Source organism: Brassica napus, chromosome C4, assembly GCF_020379485.1.
Source record: "Brassica napus cultivar Da-Ae chromosome C4, Da-Ae, whole genome shotgun sequence".
Taxonomy (NCBI): Eukaryota; Viridiplantae; Streptophyta; class Magnoliopsida; order Brassicales; family Brassicaceae; genus Brassica; species Brassica napus.
This window is the reverse complement of record NC_063447.1, coordinates 44,999,958-45,022,555: the sequence shown is the minus strand read 5'-3', so window position 1 is coordinate 45,022,555 and position 22,598 is coordinate 44,999,958. Positions and strand designations below refer to the sequence as shown.

Sequence of the window (22,598 nt, the reverse complement as noted above, 5' to 3'; positions counted from 1 at the left end):
GCTGATACGTTTTTCATAAACTTGTATCTGTAACTTAGAAAGTAGAACATTATCTGTATAATGCGGATGAATTTTATCCAATATTTCGTTTGAAGTTAAGAACTTGATGTAATAATAATTAAGAACACACGAATCGTAAATGGAGACTAAAACTGCCAATCTTATGAATTATGTTTTATTTCTTAAACAGGAAACAATACAAATAAAAAGAAAATGGAATCGTAATTCCTTCAAGCAAAGGGAAATATGAAAATTCGAGAGAGGAGTGACCATAACTCTCGTCTTCATTGAACAATACTAACGATTAAAAAAAAAGAAAATGACGAGCCGGTTTGACAATCTTTAGACGGTTTACGTGGTTCAATCCACCATGCAAATAGTTGCATGCATCTTCAAATCTCTCTCTTCCTCCACATCTTTGCGTAAGTCGCTTTCAGGGCAAGACTCTTTATCATGAGAAAGACGAAAACAAGTCGCACAATAACCGAAAAGCTTCTCATACTCCACCTTCACATCCACCTCCTCGGTTTCAAACAGAACCGGTATTTCGAAACACAATGGCTTCGTACCATCGACAGTCACTTTAACCCTTGCATTGACTTCATCAACTTCTCGAACCGTACCAAGCTCGTCCCCGATTCTCCTCAAAACCCGATCTTCCCACAAATGGGTAGGAACACCAACGAGTGTGACCCAAAACGTTATATCAGACGGGTGGTTTTTGTGTACACCCGGTTCCCATCTTACAATCGAAACCATCCATTGGTTAAAACTGAAAGGCTCTGTTTTGAGCACTTCAAGAATATCTTCTTCTCTCTTGAAATCAAACCGGAACTTTCCCAAACCCAAATCATTACCGGTTACACGATCATCATCTAGTTTCCAGATTTTGGGCATCATTGAAACTAATGATCCGACATTCTGAGTGTCAGGATTCGTAATCCTACCGATCAGAGTTTTGTTCAAACTTCTGATTATATCCGAGTTATCAAACCATGGAATTCGAATTGTGCGCAACGGTTTGACACTGTTTCCTCTAATCTGTGACATTGTTAAAAGTGGTAACAAACCGAGATTCCTCGAGATAACCGTACGATGAACCAACCAGAAAACCAAAAGAAAAAGAAACAATGAGATGAGACTTGCGATTAGTGCAATGAATCACAATCTGAATTTATATATAAAAACCATCGGTGAAATATCGCAATTTCGAATCCTGGGAATTTATTTTTGCCTGATTTTGAGTTTCCATTTCTGCTAATTTATTCTCTTCAATGAAAATTAAATCCGAAAATCACTCGAAGGTTTCCTTAATCATCCAATTTCAAGTCAACTGAAAGTAACAAATATTTGTGACATATACAAATTTATGTATAGGAAGATATGATTTTGTTTCATATCATTCCCATTTACTACACAAATATTTACTTTCTATCCTCAAGTAATAATTTGATTCTTTCGTATACATGTATCACAACTCTCTTTTTTTTTGCCAACTCAATGATTTTATTGATCACAAATTACAAACTGTAAACCGTGGACATGTATCACAACTCTATCAACAATAACGTGTTACATGATCATGGGCGATTTAGAGAATTGAAATCTAACAATTGTCTCCTAAGATCGAAATACTGGAGAATTAAAACAGATTTTGGGGAAATTAAAAGAAATACGAATAGTTGGGTACTAGTACAAAACTATTAATTAATTTAGAACTATTATTATCACTTGCAACAAAGTCGTTGTAGTACAGTGGTAAGTATTCCCGCCTGTCACGCGGGTGACCCGGGTTCGAGACCCGGCAACGGCGCATTTTATTTTATTTCCAAGACATATTCTTTGCGATGCATTTGCGGGTTTTTTGAAGATTGATCCACCATTGCTCAGAGTAGGGGTGAACACTTTACCCGAATCCGATCCGAAAAATCCAAATCGAAATCCGAACCGAATTAGCATAGCAAAATATCCGAACGGATATTGAATTAGGAGAGATTGGATATCCGAACCCGAACGGGTAATATCCGAATCCGAATGGATAACCGAACATATGTATAATTAACCTTATATTTCTGGTTTTTATCTCTCATCTTATATAAAATGTTTATATTGATATTACACATACTTTAAGTTCATATGATATACATACAATTACAGAGAAAATGATTTGATACTCATTTAAAATGCATGCTAAGTTTTTTATTCAAGAATTAACAAAAAAGTTACATCCAAAACTTAAAAACAATAACCAAATTGATGTCATTTTAGTTTCAAAATGTCATGTCCAAATCTATTAACCATTTAATCTATTAAAATAAAAAAAAAAATTATTTATGTGAAAGTAATATTTTTAAATACAAGAAATTTGAGAAATATGACATTTTTGTTTTCGAAATCTAAATATACGAATCTGATCCGAAATAACTGAATCTGAACTAAAAATATCCGAACCCGATCCGAAGTACAGAAATACTTGAACAGGTTCTACACCTCTATACCGAAATATCTGAAAATTCGAAATACCCTACCCGAACCCGAACGGATAACCGAACACCCACCCCTGGCTCAAAGTTCGCTTCAAAGATGGAAAATTCGGTTTACTAATAATGTAAATCGATTCACCGTTCTACTTAAGAGTTGATCAGATTCTTCGTCACCGTCTACCAGTATTTCTGCAAACCTCCCATTTTAGTTACTCTGGCTGATTTAAAGTCTAGAATTGAGTTTCGTTTCTTTTTCTTCTTAGCAGTGAAAAGGGTTTCTCTTGGATTTTAACAAAAAAAAAAAAAAAGGATAGAATCAGTGATCTACCAGATGAGATTCTTCACCACATTGGTTCCTTTCTCTCTGCAAAGGAAGCTGCTTTCGCTACTCTTCTCTCAAAACGGTGGCGTACTCTCGTCACCATCATACCAAACCTTCACTTCAGTGGCTCACTTAAACGTGCAGGAGGACGTTTCAAGGATTTCGCGGATCGAGTATTGGCTGATTGGCTCTACCTGTCAGCTCTCGCGTCAGGACATTCTCACTCAAATGTAAACATGTCGCTCGGTATGAAGACCTTATCAACCGTTGTCTCCGTCACGTGGTGAACCGTGGTGTTTTGGTTCTTGAACTCCACATCAAAGTTGCCAGAAAACGACATTATTATTATTCACTGCCTTGTGATGTTTTTACCTGCAAGACAGTTTCTACTATGAAACTAGGTTCTGGTTTTGTCATTGAAGCTATCCATGCGGATGTCTGTCTTCCATCTCTCAAGTCTCTTGTTCTAGACTCTGTTCGGTTCTTTGGTTCCGATGGCCGCTGCGCGTTTAATACGCTTCTTTCTCAGTCCACCGTCTCTAGTACGACCCTTAAGAGACTCACTATTCGACGTAGGTAGTGGTTTTCTTATGATGAAACTGACGAGGAGAACATTAGAGTTGATTCTCGGTGTCTTACCCATGAGTTTGATAACGTTAGCTTCGATACTCCTCCTCTAACCTACTTGGAGTATTCTGACTATGTTCCCAAGGAGTATCTAATTGTTAATCTCAACTCCCTTGTTGAAGCTAATCTCAATCTTTGGGTTGATGAGGAAGGTGTCTGGAGGCCTTACCATGCAACTACTTTCTATCCCATGACTCTGATTAATCGTTTAAAAAACGTTGGGATTTTGAGCTTAACCAGTGAAGCTGTGGAGGTAAACTGTGCCCCAGCTCTCTTTTGATTATAATCTTGAAGTTGCAATTGATTGCTGAATTTTTTTTTTTTTTTTTAATGTTTCAGATGTTTGATGTCTTGAATGAATCAATCCCAATGTTTGTAATGGTGTCTCAGTTATCTCTTGGCCTTTCTGAACGATGTTGGTTTTCTCTAACAAATGTGGTAAAGAAATTTCCAAATCTAACGACTCTCATCATCGAGGTATATATCCCTGAAGCTATTTGCTATAGTAAATCTTGAATCCAAATTGTAATTGTAAATATTTCTTTTATTTTGTTTTATGGGTTCCGTACACTATGATTATTCAGAGTATTCTTGCCTATTGTCTTGTCCGGTGGAGGTCCTGAAGATAAACGAGTACAATGGTTCTGTCAACGAGCTTGAACAAATGAAGCATTTCTTGGGAAAGTTGCCATGCCTTGAGCTGGTGGAGGTTTGTACTCGGGCGACATCAAGTGAAGCAAAGCTGCAAATCATGGCTGACCTGCTAATGATTCCAAGAGCTTCGTCCAAGTGCAAAATCCAGGTCAAGTTTTTTCCAAAGAGTTAACTAGTGAGCAAACTCTAATGTTTTCTACTTTTGGTTAAGTCTGCTGGAAGTTGGATACATGATCTATGTTGGTTCAGCTAGGATTCTTCATTAGGATACAATTTAGTCCTATGTATTGTTGACATAACAAGACCTTGTTTGTTTTGTTTCTTCATATCTGGTAGTAATTGAAAAACATAACCAAACTATACATAATTTCAACAAATTTATAACAATAACTCTAAGCTGTAAATCTTTAACCAAATTAAATACATTTATTATTCATTATATTTTTTAAACCACTTCCTCTCAGTTCCCTTTTATTAACCAATAAACCAATCACAATCATCTAAAATTAGCAGCAGAAAAAGAAGCTTCCTCTGCCTTCCTTCTCAGGCGAGTTTGTGTCTGTAGTAATCTGATCTCCGTCTCTAACAGCCATCAGTGAGCAAGTTCTCGGCGATTCTGGTGGCAGAACGGTGTTTTCTGACGAGAAAACACGTTTCATTGAGGGAGGAACAAGCTCCGGTGCTGAGATTGTGGAGAGGTAACGTAAGAGAAGTTGAATAATCTCTGTGAAGTTTGGTCTGTCGTTTGGATCTTCTTTCCAGCAAGATGTTACTATCATTGCTAAATCCTCCGGTAAATCATCTGCACTCGGCCTCACGTTCTAACCGGAAAATGTAAACAAACACATAAACAATCCGTTTAAGCACAACCAGTTTCACCAGTAGTATAAAAGGTTTGAGAATCAATAACCAAAGGGTTTCCAAATCAAGAACCAACTCTTGGTATCAAGAATCATTCAATTGAGCATCAAAAATCAAAACTGTTGACATTCAAGACTAAAACAGTCGGAATCAAGAAGTCAAGAACCAAAAAGTAGGATTCAAGAAACAAACCTTGAATGCAGCAGCGTAAGCAGCTTGGAGATTTGACATGCCTTCAAAAGGTAACTTGTTGTGGATAAGCTCCCACAAGACAATGGCGAAGCTGTACGCATCTACCTTGTGGTTATAGTGTTTTTTCTCACCTTGCCTCAATGTGACCGTGCTATAAAGCTGTTTAATAAAACCATAATTTGGGATTAAGCAAAATTCTAGAACCAAATAAATGATTCCATCGTGTTACATATAAGTTAGTACCTCAGGAGCCATCCAACGATAAGTACCAGTTTCTGCAGTCATCATCTCGGTTAGTGACTCTTCCCTAGCTAAACCGAAATCCGCTAGTTTAACGGTCTTGTAATCTGCGGTCAAGATCAAGTTCTCTGCAATCCAAAATGATTATAAGTTTTTTTATTTATAAAGTCTTGAAAGTGTGGTTATTGGTTTTTAAATGTTACCTGGTTTGAGGTCACGATGAATGATTCCATGAGAGTGTAAACATTCCATTGCTCGAGCAATGTCAAGAGCAAACCCAACAGCTAAACGTATGTCCAAACGCCCTGGACGCAAACTCACAAGGTATTTACGCAATGTACCACCGAGTAAAAGCTCAGTGACTATAACCATGATTGGTTCTTTGCAAGCTCCAATGAACTACACACACAAAAAAAACCTAATCAGAACGTTTGTAGTGTTGTCTCTAACTCTAACCAAACTCATTTAGCAAGAAAGATGCTGAACCTTGACCAAATTCTTGTGTTGAACTTTAGACAACATAGAGACCTCTCTTGCAAATCTGCTATCTCTTTTGGCGATCTCTTCAGGAGATTCTCCCTTTTTAATAATCTTTATAGCAACTGTTTTGTTTTTATACCTAAAACAAGAAAACCAAAGTTCAAGAACTAGTTCAAGAAGAACAAACTCCAATGAAAAAAAGGAAACAATATTAACTGAAGTCAAAAACTAGATAATGAACTTACTTTCCTTCATAGATTTTGGCATGAAATCCTTCACCAATCTTGGGACCAACAAAGAGATGTTGAGGATCAACGACCCATTTAGGATCTAGTTGATCTGAGTAAAACCCAGTTCCAGATCCCATTTCAAAAAGTTTTTAAGATTTTGATGATCTTTTTTTTTATATAGTTAGAAACCTGTCAAATCGAAACCCTTTTGACGATCATTCATTCTTGGTACAATCAGAAAGAAACAAAATGGCTTTTAGAAAGAGGGGCTATAAAGAGAAATCAAGAGACGTCCATAAATGTAATCAAAAACAAAAAAAGACTTGAGATATAAACAATAATCTCAATTTTGTGAATAGCAAAGACAAAAAGAAAGATCGCTCTCTCTCTGTTTGGGGCTGAACTTGAGTTGACAAAATGGGAACTGAAGATGAAACCCAGATGGAGAGAAGTGGTCAAAACTTGATGATTAATAGTCCTTACTTTTTTTTTATGTTGGAGTTTGAGATTTATATGAATTTATAAAACATTTGTTTTCTTTTTGGATTTCGATAAGTTTAGGACAAGAAGATTGAATGATCGAAAGATGTTCGCTTTTTATGTGCAAGTAAAGTGACAAGAAATCTCATATCTTTTTGTCTTTGTCTCTCTCCATATTTTGTTCTGTCTTTTTTTTGTTGGTCGGCATGATTTACAGAGGCATAAACAGGACGAAATCACCGAAATTGATCCAACGAACCGGACTTACACAAATCTTAAACCGGGAATAAGTCAAATTAATACAAAAAAAATGGAAGTTTCCTAGACCGTCAGAGCAGTGAAACAAGTCTTTCTCTTTTTAAAGGAAGAAACAAAACAAAACAAAGTCTTTTATTAGTTTTTCTTCAACAACCCAACACTCTTTGATTGATTGACAAAAGGACAAAAGATTTGTACGTGTAATAAAAGATGGTGGTCCAAAAAAAGAAATAAAAATCGTCGGTGGGGTGAGAAATGTGGGCCCTTTTTCAATTTTTACTTTATATAAAATTTAAAGATCAGTCTGTCCTTTGGTACTTTACAAAGGAGACCATATAATTGTAACAACTAAACAAATGATGATATTGTTATAGGATAAACTTTGAAATGATACTTCACTTCTTTACCGACTCAAGCACTATGATCATCTACTCATCAAGTAATATGATCATCCACTCATTTACCAAATCAAGCACCATCTTTGATATTTTATGTATTGTTGCTCAGTATAAATACCATTACTCATCTCACTCTTTTGTACACCATTACATCTTCTTCTTCTTCCTTATAATAAACTATTTCCCTTATATTACTGTTATTTACTTCCTACAGGTATTAAATTCTACTCTTATTTAAATTTTTCGATACTATAAATTATAAGTTATTTCATAACACGTTATCAGCACGATCGTTCTGCAATTCGGTAAAATTTATTGTATCATATATACCCTGCTATAATGGTCGGTATACCGCATGTACTATTATTTATATTATGTTATAATGGCCAGAATACCGCCTAAATTATTAATATTTTAATTAATTTATTGGTCGGCCGAGCCGCCTTATATCATGTTTATTGTTAATTGGTTGGCCGAGCCGCCTTATATTATGTTTGTTATTAACTGGTCGGCTGAGCCGCCTTATATTTTGTTTATTGCTAATTGGTCGGCCGAGCCGCCGTATAATTTATTTATTATTCTGCATTGACCGGCTGAGCCGTCGCATAATTTATTATCATAACAAAAAATATTTATTCACCATAATTTTTATTTTTATCAAAATTTTATGAAATTTAATGGATTTGATTGATCGTTTAATACGATATTTTCAGACTGATTTTCGGTGCACTCGATTTAACCCCAACGGTCACAAAGAAAAATTTTCAAATTTTTACCCTTTTTCCAACGGTCATGAACAGTGATTTTTATCTATAAATACAACTCATTTTTCACTTCATTCACTCATCCAAAATATTTCATCTCCTCTCAAAATTTTCAAATCGCCATATTTCGGTTTTTCAATCGCAATGAAGATGAGTCGCTTAGCTTTAATTTTATGTGCGATTTATATTTTTTCGGCTATGTATTTTATTTTTGTTGGAGGAACCACTGATGAATATTTTGGCATTAACATCGCCTTATGTTTGTTTACATTATATTTATTTGTTATTGCTTGTATGATTAATGTAAACGGTTTTTAAATTATGAAGTTTCTAATAAAATTATTATTTTGTGTTTTAGAAATACAAATGGCAAACGTCGAGAAACTCCAGTTCCCGGCTCTGAAAATAACCGGCGAAAATTATGTCAGATGGGTCACAAATGTGAAACCTTATCTTGTAATAAAAAAGATAACCGAAGCGATAAAAGTCGGTAACAAATCGCCACCCGAGCATATAGCCGAAGCGATAATCTTCCTGAAGAAGCATTTAGATGAGAATCTAACTCACGACTATGGAGACGTTGAGGACCCAGCCGTACTATGGCAAGCCTTGAAAGACAGATTCGATAATCAGAAGGAAATCAATCTCCCTCACGCTCTTGAAGAGTGGAAAACCCTGAGGTTTCAGGATTTCCAAAGGGTTAGAGATTACAATTCCACTATCTTGAGGATAGTTGCACAATTAAAATATTGTGGTAACCCTGTCACCGAAGCAGAAATGCTTGACAAGACATACAATACTTTCCACAAAGAACACAACGTCTTATCCCGAATTTACAGAAAATGTGGGTACACCAAATTTTCTGAATTGATGGTAACACTCATGTTGGCTGAAAAGAACGATGAGTTACTAATCAAAAACCATAATTCCCGACCTACGGGAGCCAAGGCATTTCCCGAAGTGAATGCTACGGCGGTAGAATATTCGGGAAGGAGAAACCATACCAACCGAGGTCGTGGTCGGCGTTTCAACAACAAACGTGGAAAGCCTTACTATCCTAAAAGTATTAGATCTAACAAATGGGTTAGATCTGAATAACCTCATAAAGGTAAAGAAACCGAAGAGGATACCACAAAGAAAAGTGAGACTGTATGTTACAGATGTGGATGTAAAGGACATTGGTCCCGTACCTGTCGTACTCCCCCACATTTGTGCAAGTTATATCAAGAATCCATAAAAGGAAAGGCTAAAGAGGTGAACCTCACGGAAAACGTTGAAGGGACCTCATACCTTGAATCCTCTGATTTCGCAAATGAGCTGGACTAGAATACTCTTGAAGAGTACGGAAATGTTTCTAATAAGACTGCTGAATAGTCCTCATTTGTAATGTATAATAATTATGTTTTTAAAGAATAATGTTGTTTTAACAACAATATATGTATAATTATTGTGTGTTTTCTTTATATAATCAATGAATAGATTTCACGTTTCACTTTTATTTAATGTTTATGATAATTTCAGAAATGGATCAAAATACTAATGGAGCAAAATCCAAGAAACAGATTCGTGAAATATGCATAACAGATAGTGGAACAACGCACACTATTCTGAGACAAAAGAGATATTTCTCTGAAATAAAACCGACAAGAATTGTCGTCAATACAATATCATGTCCTGCAGACGTGATTGAAGGAACTGGTAAAGCAAACTTTACTTTGCCGAATGGAACAAAATTTTCCATAAATAATGCTTTATATTCTCCGAGTTCTAAAAGGAATTTGTTGAGTTTTAAAGACATATATCTTCACGGATATGATACTCAGTCTGCAACTGAGGATGGAAAGAAATACATGTATGTAATTTCTGAAAAATGTGGCAGAAAACACATATTGGAAAAGTTTCCAGAACTTCCTTCGGGATTACATCATACTTATATCGATGAGATCGAATCAAATCTTGTAGTAAGAGTTCACATTATGGCGTGATCGCCTTGGCCATCCAGGCACTACAATGATGCGTAGAATCATTGAGAGCTCACATAGTCATTCACTGAAAATCCAGGAGATTTCTCAAGGGAATAAAATGACATGTGTTGCATGTTCTCTAGGAAAATTGATCGTAAGGCCATCGCCAACCAAAATCGATAAAGAATCACCAAAGTTCCTTGAAAGAATTCAAGGTGATATATGTGGACCGATACATCCACCATGTGGACCATTCCACTATTTTATGGTATTAATTGACGCATCCAGTAGATGGTCACACATTTGTCTATTATCATCTCGAAATGTGGCATTTCCGAGATTTCTAACTCAGATAATCAAACTGCGAGCACAGTTTCCTGATTATACTATTAAAAGAGTTAGACAAGACAACGCTGGTGAATTCACATCCCAAGCATTCAATGACTATTGTATGGTAATGGGAATTGAAGTTGAACATTCGGTTGCTCATGTTCATACGCAAAATGGTTTGGCTGAATCTTTAATTAAGCGTCTGCAATTGATTGCAAGACCATTGATTATGAGATCAAAACTTCCAACCTCTGTATGGGGACATGCCATTTTGCATGCAGAAGCACTCATTCGGATCAGACCAAGTGCATACCATAAGTATTCTCCACTACAGTTAGCGTTTGGTCGAGAACCAAACATTTTCCACTTTAGAATCTTTGGTTGTGCGGTATATGTGCCTGTAGCACCACCACAACGAACAAAGATGGGACCACAAAGAAGGTCGGAAATATATGTTGGTCGTGATTCTCCATCAATTATAAGATACCTAGAACCACAAACTGGTGACGTCTTTACAGCACGTTTTGCTGATTGTCATTTTGACGAAAATGTATTCCCAGTTCTAGGGGGAGAAAACAAAAATGTTGGAAGTGATATAAAATGGAGTGTACCATCATTGTTATATCTTGATCCTCCTACTAAAGAGTCATAACTAGAAGTTCGACGAATTATGCATTTACAGAGTATAGCTAACCAGCTACCTGATGCATTTGCAGATACCAAGACGGTAACTAAATCTCATATACCAGCTGCAAATGCTCCTGCTCGTATCAAAATGCCAAATGAACAAGAAAAGGAGGATGACACACGAGAGCCAAAAACACGCCTGAAGCGTGGTAGACCTGCTGGTTCTAAGGATAAGAATCCTAGGAAACAGAAGAAAGCTGAAATATATGATGCACCCAAAATAGCAGAAAATATTTTGGAAGAAATAAATGATAAGGATTCTGATGAATCAGAGCATCATGAATCGAAAGATAATCATGAGATTTCTATTAATTACATCCATAATAAAAGGATATGGAATAGAAATGAACAAAATGACCTTGATGATGTTTTCTCATATATCGTGTCAAGTGAGGTAAATGAAGATACCAATGATCCAGAACCGAAATCCATATATGAATGTCAAAAGAGACATGATTGGAATAAATGGAAACAAGCAATACAAATCGAACTTGATTCGCTTAACAAACGAAAAGTGTTTGGATCTATTGTACTCACACCTGAAGATGTGAGACCAGTTGGGTACAGATGGATTTTCGTTCGAAAACGAAATGAGAAAAATGAGATTACAAGGTATAAAGCTCGCCTTGTAGCCCAAAGATTTTCTCAAAGACCTGGTATTGATTATGAGGAAACATATTCTCCTGTAATGGATGCGATCACATTTAGATTCCTGATGAGTCTAGCCGCTGATAAAAATCTTGAGATGCGTCTCATGGTTGCTGTTACAGCTTATCTATACGGATCATTAGATACTAATATCTACATGAAAATCCCTGATGGATTTAAAATGCCAGAAGCATTAAGTTCCAAACCTAAAGAGTTATGTGCAATAAAATTGCAAAGATCATTATATGGGTTAAAACAATCTGGACGTATGTGGTACAATCGTCTTAGTGAACATTTAACAAAAGAAGGATATGTGAATGATCCTATATGCCCATGTGTTTTCATCAAGAAAACAACATCCGGATTTGTGATAATTGCGGTATATGTTGATGATCTAAATATTATTGGAACTCAGAAGGAAATACAAAAGTCATCAGAATATCTAAAAGGAGAATTTGAGATGAAAGATCTCGGAAAGACACAATATTGTCTTGGCCTTCAAATAGAACATTTTCAAAATGATATATTTGTACATCAATCTACATACACCAAAAGAGTGTTGAAACGCTTTAATATGGATAAATCTAATCGTCTTAGTACTCCGATGGTCGTCAGATCACTTAACATTGAAAGTGATCCATTTCGACCACCTGAGGAAAAAAAAGAGATACTTGGTCCGGAAGTACCATATCTAAGTGCAATTGGAGCGTTGATGTACCTTGCAAATTGTACACGGCCTGATATATCATTCGCTGTTAATCTTCTAGCAAGATTTAGCTCATCTCCAACACGAAGACATTGGAATGGAATTAAACATGTCTTTCGTTACTTACAAGGGACTATTGATTTAGGCTTATTTTACCCTAAAGATTCAAATGGTCAAATGGTTGGTTTTGCAGATGCAGGATATCTTTCAGATCCACACAAAGCCCGATCGCAAACAGGATATGTTTTTACGATCGAAGGCACTTCTCTATCTTGGCGTTCTCAGAAACAAACGCTTGTGGCTACCTCTTCAAATCATGCTGAGATCATCGCACTCCATGAAGCAAGTAAAGAATGCGTATGGCTAAGATCAATAAGCCAACACATTTGTTCAAGTAGTGGGATTGACAAAAGTACGGGGCCAACTATTCTATATGAAGACAATGCAGCATGTGTTGCTCAAACGAAGGAAGGATATATCAAAAGTGATAGAACAAAACATATACATCCAAAGTTCTTCTCATACACTCAAGAGCTCGAGAAGAAGAAAGAGATTGAAGTAAGATATGTCCGATCATGCGACAATGCAGCCGACCTCTTCACAAAAGCACTTCCTACTTCGGTATTCAGAAAACATGTCCATAACATTGGAATGCGTCATCAGAAGGATCTATGACTGCTCAATCGAGGGGGAGCTTACGTAGTTGTACTCTTTTTACCTAACTATGGTTTTTCCCATTGGGTTTTCCTAGAAAGGTTTTTAACGAGGCAACAAAGACGTTAAGCGAAAGCGGAGAGTGACACCGGTCTCCAAGTGGAGTGTTACGAAACTTAATTTAATACAAGATGGATGATCAAGGGGGAGTGTTATAAGATAAACTTTGAAATGATCCTCCACTCCTTTACCAACTCAAGCACTATGATCATCTACTCATCAAGCACTATGATCACCCACTCATTTACCAAATCAAGCACCATCTTTGATATTTTATGTATTGTTGCTCACTATAAATACCATCACTCATCTCACTGTTTTGTACACCATTACATCTTCTTCTTCTTCCTTATAATAAACTATCTCCCTTATATTAGTGTTATTTGATTCCTACGGGTATTAAATTCTACTCTTATTTAAATTTCTCGATACTATAAATTATAAGTTATTTCATAACAGATATATCTTATTTCACCTTTTTTGTTTTTCTATCATGTTGGAAATGGTGAAATGAGATCAAGTTCGGCCTCTATCAAAATTGGACTCCATTATCGTGTAGATAGTACACGTTGGGGTCGGGTGTCATATTCGGGTTAGACCCAATTAAAGCCATAGGTAATTAAGAACTCAGCCTTCTAGCTTAACAAGATGACATGTACTGTCCATTCTACCCAAAGAGATTGCTCATTCGAGACACGACACCATATCAGTTTTAAGGAGAACACTTGAGTAATTTTGTGTAAGAGTCCTATTCCTCCTTAACTTTTGGGTTTGTAGAGGTCATCCCATTCTCATGCAACTTTAGCCTTCGAAATAGTACGGGGAGAACCAGAACACAAGAAGGCTGTGCAAAGACTTTCTGTTTTCTCGAAACACTTTTTAGGAAGACAAAATGCATAGCTTCGGAAGTTTATACTGTTTACAATCACAGATTGGATTAATTGAAAGCGGCCAACAAAGAACAGAGTTTTATCGACCAAATAATCATTCGAGATCGAACTCCATCAATCAGAGGTTCATAATCAGCTTTCTTCAAGCTATGAGTGGTTAGGGGAAACCGTAGGTAGCATATAGGGAGAAGTTCTGTTGGGATTCCCAGTTCATCAACAGTTGTATCTATATCCCTTATATATCCATCTGCAACGTACAAAACAGATTTTTCAAAAATGTAAATAACAATTTCCAACTATGTACTTTTGAATTTAATCATGTTGTGAACACAAGGTCATCCATAAAATATTTAAGGTTATAAGATTACAAATAATGAAAGTTATGATTTTACAACTATCTTCTCTATTAAAAGAGAAGTACTATTTTTATCTACAATAAAATAGTTATACTAGGTCCATATAGGGATGTCAAAATGGGTCATGACCCATGGGTTAACCCAACCTAAATTGACCCATTAACCCAAATGAACTGTTTATTTTTGATCCAAAGGGTTAATGGGTTAATAGGTTAATGAGTTAATAGGTTAATGGGTTAACAAATTAATGGGTTAACATGTTAAATAGTTTTATTGGGTTGGGTCAACTCTGACTCATTTAGTTTTTAATTAAGAAAACCCAAAAGAAAAAAAAAACTCACGTATCTCTCTCTCGCCATCTCTCTCTTTCGCCGTCTCTCATCTCACCATGAAAGGAGCTTGAAGCTCTCATCTCGCCGTCTCTCTCTCTCTCTCTCACCGTCTCTCTCTCTCTCTTACTTCTTCCGTCTCTCATCTCGCCGTCTCTCTCTCGCTTGGGTTCGTTTTTGCTTGGGTTTATGATTGTGTTCGTTTTTGCTTGGGTTCGATCTATAGATTCACTTGGGTTTATGATTTCCTTGTTAATGGTTCTTTATCTCCTCCACAATTACTACATCACATCCCAATCCAATCCTCTTTTCTGCTATAGTTTCGGTTTCTGAATTTTGGGTTTTGTCTGTATGTCGTGTATTTAGAATGTTAGTCTGATTGTGTCAAGTTTCTGTTTTGAGATTCTTGTATAGAACTTGTTATTGCCCATGTGATTTTTTTTCTCTTGGTGATAGAATCTGGAATGTACTAACATTGCCTCTGTTTTCAACTTGCTTATAAACCATATGACAGGAAGCTATTGATCTTCAAGAGTATTCTAATGCAAAGCTTGAGAAGGTTACTTGTTGAGCATTGAGAAGCTATTGTGAAATGTCCACGGCATCTTCTCCCCAAGTAAGCTAATTTTTCCTCCTGTTACATAAAAGCAGAGCTGATGCACATGAGTACATGACTCTTTATCTCTCTTTTGAACCAGGTTTGATCCTGCTACGGGTTTATTAACGGGAACAAAAGATGGTATGCTGGTCAACGTTTACCTGAGGATTTTTGGTAGGAAAACAGATGTAGCTATAACTCGTTTTAGTTATGTGTATTGTGTTGTAGTTATGGTGCAGCTTGATTAGTTGATATAGCTGGTAAGATACTTCTTTGCTCAAACGTCACATATCTCTCGTGTTCCTTACTCCTCCATGCTAGTTTTTGATTCCTGTGGCATAATTTGAATCCTCAGGTAAACTGAAGAGTAACAAAGTGGTTTGTGATCCAATGCTCAAGTTTGAAATCGAGGAGATGAAGTTATCGAAGACTAGATTATAAAGATGTTGGGTTGATACTTATTCTCTTGTTTTGATCATGACAATACTCATGTTGGGTTGATACTTATACGGTTGATACTTATACTCATGACAATACTCATGTTGGTTTAATCAAGTTTGTTTTCAACTTAAAAATGGTTCATTAGAAAAATGTTGGGTTGATGGATCAACCATTAACCCATTTAATTTAATGGGTCATGGGTCAACCCAACCCATTTAATAAATGGGTTGGGTTGATCCATGACCCATTAACAATCAACCCATTTGGGTTATGGGTTGGGTTGACCCATTTTGACACCTCTAGATCCATATAATCAATTACATCTATTTGATTATTTACATTAATTTATTAAATATATCAACAAATAAATTTTAATTGTAATACTTTATTTTATTTTTAGTTATCACAAAATCTGTTGAGAAAAAAATCTAACAAATCTTACCAAAAAATTTAAAATATATTTTTTTTAATAAATGCATTGATTAATTTCATAATTAGTAATATAATGATAGTAAATTTGATTTTAGTTAAAAAACTATTATAAAAAAAATGAATAAAATTTATATACTATTTTAATAAATTAAAGTCAATCTATATATACTATTAAATTGAAGTGCATTTTTTACATCCTCTTGATTTTGTTTAGTATTTACAGATTTTGCCACTGATACTTAATTATAATTATATTTAATATATTAATAGCACATATTAATAGTTAATAAAAGTTATGTTGTAACATTTTCCATATTCTATACGATGACCAAAAGAGAATATTCGATTGCCATATTATATAAATGGTTACATTAATACAGTTTGTTTCATTAGTCGACAGATCACCTATGTAATGTCTATTAATATTATTTACAAAAAAAAATGTCTATTAATATTATCATAATTCATTAATTTGTATGTTACTTATATAGTTACCATATAATATAACCACACTATAAATCGTATAACATATATCATCAAACGTTTTATTCTTTTTGAAACTAAGGTTCTCACCAATACATATTACCATAAACATTCAATTATTTCGTATAAATGGTTTTGAAAACTTGTGTCGAAAAAACCCACTAATCTACATGAAACCTTACTCTATGATAGATAACATGTCATATTTTAAAAGTATCCTGTTTTTTCAAAGATAGTATATAGTTTTCATATAATAAAACAAAAACAAAATCCAAAACACAATAAAAATTGTTAAATTCTATATATCCGCAGATTTTATTGCTATATTACAAAATAAGTAAAGAAAAAAATCAAAATCAACAATTTATGGTATATTTCTGTTTTAGATATCCAAACTAACAGAATCCCTTTTTGAATTAATTTTTATGCTTACAATATTTCTTTTTGTTGTATAACAGATTTTTCTCTTACACTTTTGGAATATTCATGCTATATACGAGTATAAATTATGAAGAAAACAACTCGCACATATCCAACTAGAAATTTCTAAAACAAAATTAATTTCAAGCATTTATTATATATTTTGTTTTACATATCCAAACCAACATAATTTAGTTTTGGAATAGTCCTTGTGTTTACAATATTTTTGTTGTATAACTGATTTTGAATGTTATGATATACCTACTATATCTGAATATAAATTTATTAGTTTTATATAAAACTTAACTCACACATATTTAACTAAGATATCTAAAATAGTTTTGAACAATATTAATGCTCTATATGATTCCTATATAAATACATTTAATAGTAAATATATTAATTAAATATTAAGTAAATTTTGTATGTTATGTAAATACATGATATTAATTAGTCCTTAAATAAAAACAAATATTTTGGTTTTATATTTGTGATGACCTGATGATCACTTATCTAATATATTTAGAATGTACTTAATGTTAAAATCATATATATAAATCAGAATAAATTCAAAGTCAACACTTATTCACTTATTACTTTTTTTTTTTTTTTTGAAACTTCTATTTTAGAGATTCACTTATTACTTAAACTATCAAATTTAAAGCATCTAAATAATAACGGGTGAAGTGTTGTAAATATTATAACTTATTTTACAAGCCATATTATTAACTATAAAGCGATATAATATCTATTATACTCACCAAAGTACAAAAGTTTTCACCTATAAACTTTAAAATTAATTATTTAAATTCAATTGTTCATTATATTTGACAATCAATTAAATAAAATTTTAATATCCAAAAATATAAAATAGAAGTAATAAATGAATTAAAATGAAAATTAAATTAAATTGGTAAATTAACATATTTAAAAAAAAATATTTTAATAAATAGATAAAATATCATTCATTTTTTTTTATTTTCTCTATAAAAGAGAAGTACCATTTCTATCTACTATAAAATACTTATAGTAAGTCCATATAATCAATTTACATCTATTTGATTATTTACATTAATTTATTAAATATATAACATTCCTAAAGTATCTAAATAATTATGGGGTTTTTGCCAAAACTAACCCACAACTTGATTTTAATCCCAAACTTGAATCAAATGCAAAACTGACCTAAAAGCCTAGTGAAATTACAGCTCAACCCCTTGTGACCAAACAAAAAAACAGAAGCCATTTTTACGAATATAGCCCCAGTAAATCGTCTGAGTCGTCTGAGATGTTGGAAGTCGTCTGGACGACTGAAGTATAAGTCGTCTGGTACCAGTTTATTTTAAAAATAATTTATAAATCTTGTAAAAAAATATTTTGATGCGTGAAAAATAAAAATCAAGTAATTATAAACAGTTTTAAGTGATATAAATTAAGATATGATAAAATTGATTTGTTTTGAAGATAGATGAGTGGAAGTAGTGAATCATGAAATACTTTGGTTTAGGAGTTTGGCAAACATATGTTGTAGTATTGTATGTATTGTTAGGGTTAGATTTTGGAAAACTAAAATGTTTTTTTTCAAAAATTAGTTTTCACCTATATGTGTTTATTTCTGTGTATAGTAAACACTTTTCAAGTTTGATTTGGTTTTATGAAGTGTTTAATTAGATAATTAATTTTAGGGGTTATGTTTAGGGTGTGGACGACTTATATTTCAGTCGTCTGTTGAATAATTTACCCGGACGACGTATATTTCAGTCGTCCACATCGTACCAAACCTTTAATTTTACCAATGTACGTTTTAACCTAACCGGATCATTTTACTCGGACGACTTACATTTCAGTCGTCTGGTGAAGAAATTAAAACAGACGACTTACATGTAAGTCGTCCAAATATTCCCGCCTAAATTTTTTTTTAAAAATTATTTTCCCGCTTGTAAGTCGTCTGGAAAGTCTTCTATTTTAGTTTCCCGCTAAAAATATTTAATTTCCCACTAAAAATATTAAACTCTTCTGGACGACTTACATTTAAGTCGTCTGTTTTAATTTCTTCAATAGACGACTGAAATGTAAGTCGTCTGAGTCAAAAATATTTAACCTAATTGGATTTTTTGTCTCCCTATATAAAGAAAAATTTACACATTCTCTCTCCTCCTCTCAAATGGCTGCAACAAAAATGTAATGTTCATCATTCTAAAACTCTCCAACCTCTCTCTAATCTCTTTGACTTGAAAACACCAACCTTTATATGAATTTTTCAGTTTTGTCTCATGTATTTCTTACTAATCAAACATTAAAAGGACTTCGAACAATCAAACATTTTCAGACATAGAAAATGTTTTCGCTATAAAAAAGAGAACATATGTAAATCTAATACGACATCAAATCTATATTATAATGATTGAGTTTTTACTCTTTACTCAGCGCGCCACGTCAGCGTTTTGTGGACTCCACTTTTAAAAAGAGTAAAAAAAAGTGTCAAGCACATGGTTCGAACCCGGGTTATTGAGATATAAACACCATCATTTATACCACTAAACTAAATGATATTTTGTACGTTGATGACCGAAACTAATACATATTTATGAAGGTCGGAAATCCTTGCTTCTTCAGTTTTTTCTGTGGGCCAGGCCTACCAGTGTATTATGAGTTTCATTTTAAAATAAGATTCATCACGTTATATGAAAAAAAAAACAATTATAGTTTTTCCATATTGTAAACTGTCTTTGTTTAACCTGAGTTTGAGTTTCTTTCATCATTGTCTTAGACAAGTCTGAGTTACAGAGTTGCGGCGTGTGTCTGTTCGTAATCTATTTTTTCACCGGTGAACTCTTCATCCCCCATCTTAAATCGCTTGATCATAAATGTTTCTGATTTGTAGTCCTTCTCGAAACCTTATATATATGATTCTCATCTTTGATGAACCCAATTTGCATCTCCACAAAACTCATTGATTCCTCTCAGCTTTAACCAGCTTCTAGAAAATGTCTCTTTCTGCCTCTCCAGTTCCTCAAATCGGCATCCCCGGCATCCGTCACTCAACCTTCGAGTCTCTCCGTCTTGGTCGTAGTAGTCAGAGCATAACCTCTAACCTCCTCGCTTCTGGGATTCCCTGAATTTCAAGAAAGACAGTGAGTTTATGGGAATCACGGTTCTCTTCCTTGATGAAAAGGTAAGTTAATCTTCGATTTATCACACTTATTTAATTTAATTGTTTTTAGTTGATTTCTTGATTCTTTGTTGAATAATATTATTTGCAGATTTCGTGATTCATGAGTTTATTCCCGCCGGACGTGTTAATCATTACATGTCATCTTTGAAAACCGGTTCCATTGTGAAAATAGATCATTTTGAAGTTGTTAGGTGCTCAAGCATGTACAAGATAACTGATCATCCATTCCTCATTCGTTTCATCTCACCAACTATTAATGATGAAGTCATCACGGGTGCTCCTGAGATCAATTTCCAGTCATAACTAGACTGTTCGACAATTTCCAAGTGATTGCGAACACAAACTTAGAACTCCCAGGTATATTATCACATTGCATCTGAGTTTATATTATGTTTCGATATCATAACTGATATTTAAACTCGCAGATGTGGTTAGGCAAATCCGTTCTGTCCAGGGCTCTGACCTTACCAAAGAAACAACTCGAGTCCTTATCCGTTTCCTCATTGATCCGTAAGAAACAATCAACACACAATTCTCTTTATATTATTATTTATATTATGCTAACATTAATAATCAAAAATATTTTCTATTCTGTGGTCGTCTATTTATCTCCCTTCCTTATTAAACTAATTTTACACAAACCTTTATTTTACACCTTAAAAGAAACCACAACAACCCAAACAATCAAAACACCAAAAACTAGAATTCCAAAAAAAGACGAATCATTAATGATTACCTCTCTTTTTTGTCTAATCTTAGAAGTAAACTTCAAAACAGATATATCAATCCAATCACTTCAACTAAAACTCAACGACACATACATCGAGTCAGCTAAACAAATACAAACTACACGGCCAGCTATTTAACAATTTACAAACTTACTTTCGCAACGAAGAAGACGAAGACGACAACCAAAATCAGTAAAATTACCTAAGCAAAAAAACAAAGTAAATTGCGAACTCTGATAAATACTGCTAACAATGATTTTTGTTTACATATTATCCGTCAAATAAAAGATAAACAAACACACGAGGAGATACAAGAGACAATCCTGACAGACACAAAGGCAACAACAACATCTCCACCTGCTCCCTACTCTTGTCTTATAAAAATAGTTTACATGCCCAATATCAACATGCCAATGCTATTGTCTTCTTATGAGAAATGCATAAATTCTTTTAAAATTCATTAGGGCCCAAATACTCAAAACTGTCACTCATTTTATAGTTATTTCTACAAGTCTTCATGTATTTGTTTTAAAGGTCCGGTAAGAAGAACAAATTTAAAAATAAAATAAAAACATATAACAAACATAATAAGGATAATAAAAATTATTACTTACACACAACTTACACAACTAAACTGGAGAAAAAATATCTAGAAACAAAAGGTACTCTCAACAACTTTAATATAATTTATGTACTCTCAACAGTACAAGAAACAAATTAAAAAGACAAACAAACAATAAGTCTCAGTGACACAGCAAACAACACCACAAACTATATCAATTACATTATTAACACAATTTAGTCCTTCATAAGTAGAGAACAATGCATACACAGTTCATCATCGCAACTCTAACCCTATAACAATTAAAAAACTTGAAAAACAACTCAAAACGCAAAATTCACAACTACAATAACCCTAGCAAGTATTGAGATGAAACAAGAACTCTATCCACAACTCCGCGCTTGCGCGGGGACAATGCCCCTAGTTATTATATAGCGTTCAAGAAAGGATTGTGAATTATGACAAAAGATAAGAGGAGTTAATGTATAAGTGAATATATGATTAATGCAAATTATATGGTTTGTGCCGCAAGCCGCCACATTTTTTAATTTTCATTTGCACATTTACATTTAAAAATTTTGTAACACAAATATTGTTAGCATGTTTATTTTCAATAATGAAAGTGACGAAAAACATGTATAAATTAACCTTTTAATATATTATTTTTAGTCTCATTTAGGTAGCATGAAATGCACCATAAAGTTTATGTGTTATATTTTGTTTGGCCAGGTAGTCGATTTTCACTATTTATAGGTTATTATATATTTTCCTAATTAACGATAATATATGTTATAGTTAGTAGCGAAACATATTTATGTTTGAGCCAAGATAGAAGAAATAATAGTTTTGAATAAAAAAAAAAGAAAAGTTACATTGGTCATCGACAATAACATTGATATATAACAAACGTACATTTAGACAAATATACATATGGTTGTGTCAAATATATAACAAACATACATATATACATATATCATTTTTTCCTTAGATATTATATATAGTATATACAATGTTATGTGGGACAATGGTTAGGCTTTCTGCAATATGCACATATATATATACCTAATATATAAAAAACGTACATGTAGACACCTAAACAATTTCTTGAATAAATATTATACATAATATATAACACGTTATGTTTCA

At 33.8% G+C, this 22,598-nt stretch overlaps 2 protein-coding genes, 1 long non-coding RNA gene, 1 other non-coding gene and 1 pseudogene across 4 annotated transcripts; 2 read left to right on the top strand and 3 right to left on the bottom strand.

Moving 5' to 3' along the window:
* Nucleotides 1-360: 360 nt before the first annotated feature.
* On the bottom strand, nt 361-1,050 carry LOC106393867 (uncharacterized protein At4g02000). The gene has a single exon (XM_048756163.1). It carries the CDS (start codon nt 1,048-1,050, stop codon nt 361-363), a length of 690 nt encoding a protein of 229 aa, XP_048612120.1.
* A 492-nt stretch (nt 1,051-1,542) lies between these two features.
* Nucleotides 1,543-4,527, top strand: LOC106393868 (annotated as a pseudogene).
* TRNAD-GUC lies at nt 1,742-1,813 on the top strand. Its single transcript has one exon. It is a non-coding gene; the product is annotated as a tRNA-Asp (tRNA).
* On the bottom strand, nt 4,423-6,740 carry LOC106391015 (serine/threonine-protein kinase STY13). The gene is made up of 6 exons (XM_013831580.3): nt 6,105-6,740; nt 5,866-5,998; nt 5,583-5,778; nt 5,383-5,507; nt 5,140-5,298; nt 4,423-4,907 (listed from the first exon to the last, which is right to left on the bottom strand). Exons 1-6 carry the CDS (start codon nt 6,224-6,226, stop codon nt 4,593-4,595), a joined length of 1,050 nt encoding a protein of 349 aa, XP_013687034.2. The 5' UTR covers nt 6,227-6,740; the 3' UTR covers nt 4,423-4,592.
* Nucleotides 6,741-15,068: 8,328 nt separating this feature from the next.
* LOC106387024 lies at nt 15,069-15,763 on the bottom strand. Its single transcript, XR_002656445.2, has 2 exons — nt 15,373-15,763; nt 15,069-15,247 (listed from the first exon to the last, which is right to left on the bottom strand). It is a non-coding gene; the product is annotated as an uncharacterized LOC106387024 (long non-coding RNA).
* Nucleotides 15,764-22,598: the final 6,835 nt, after the last annotated feature.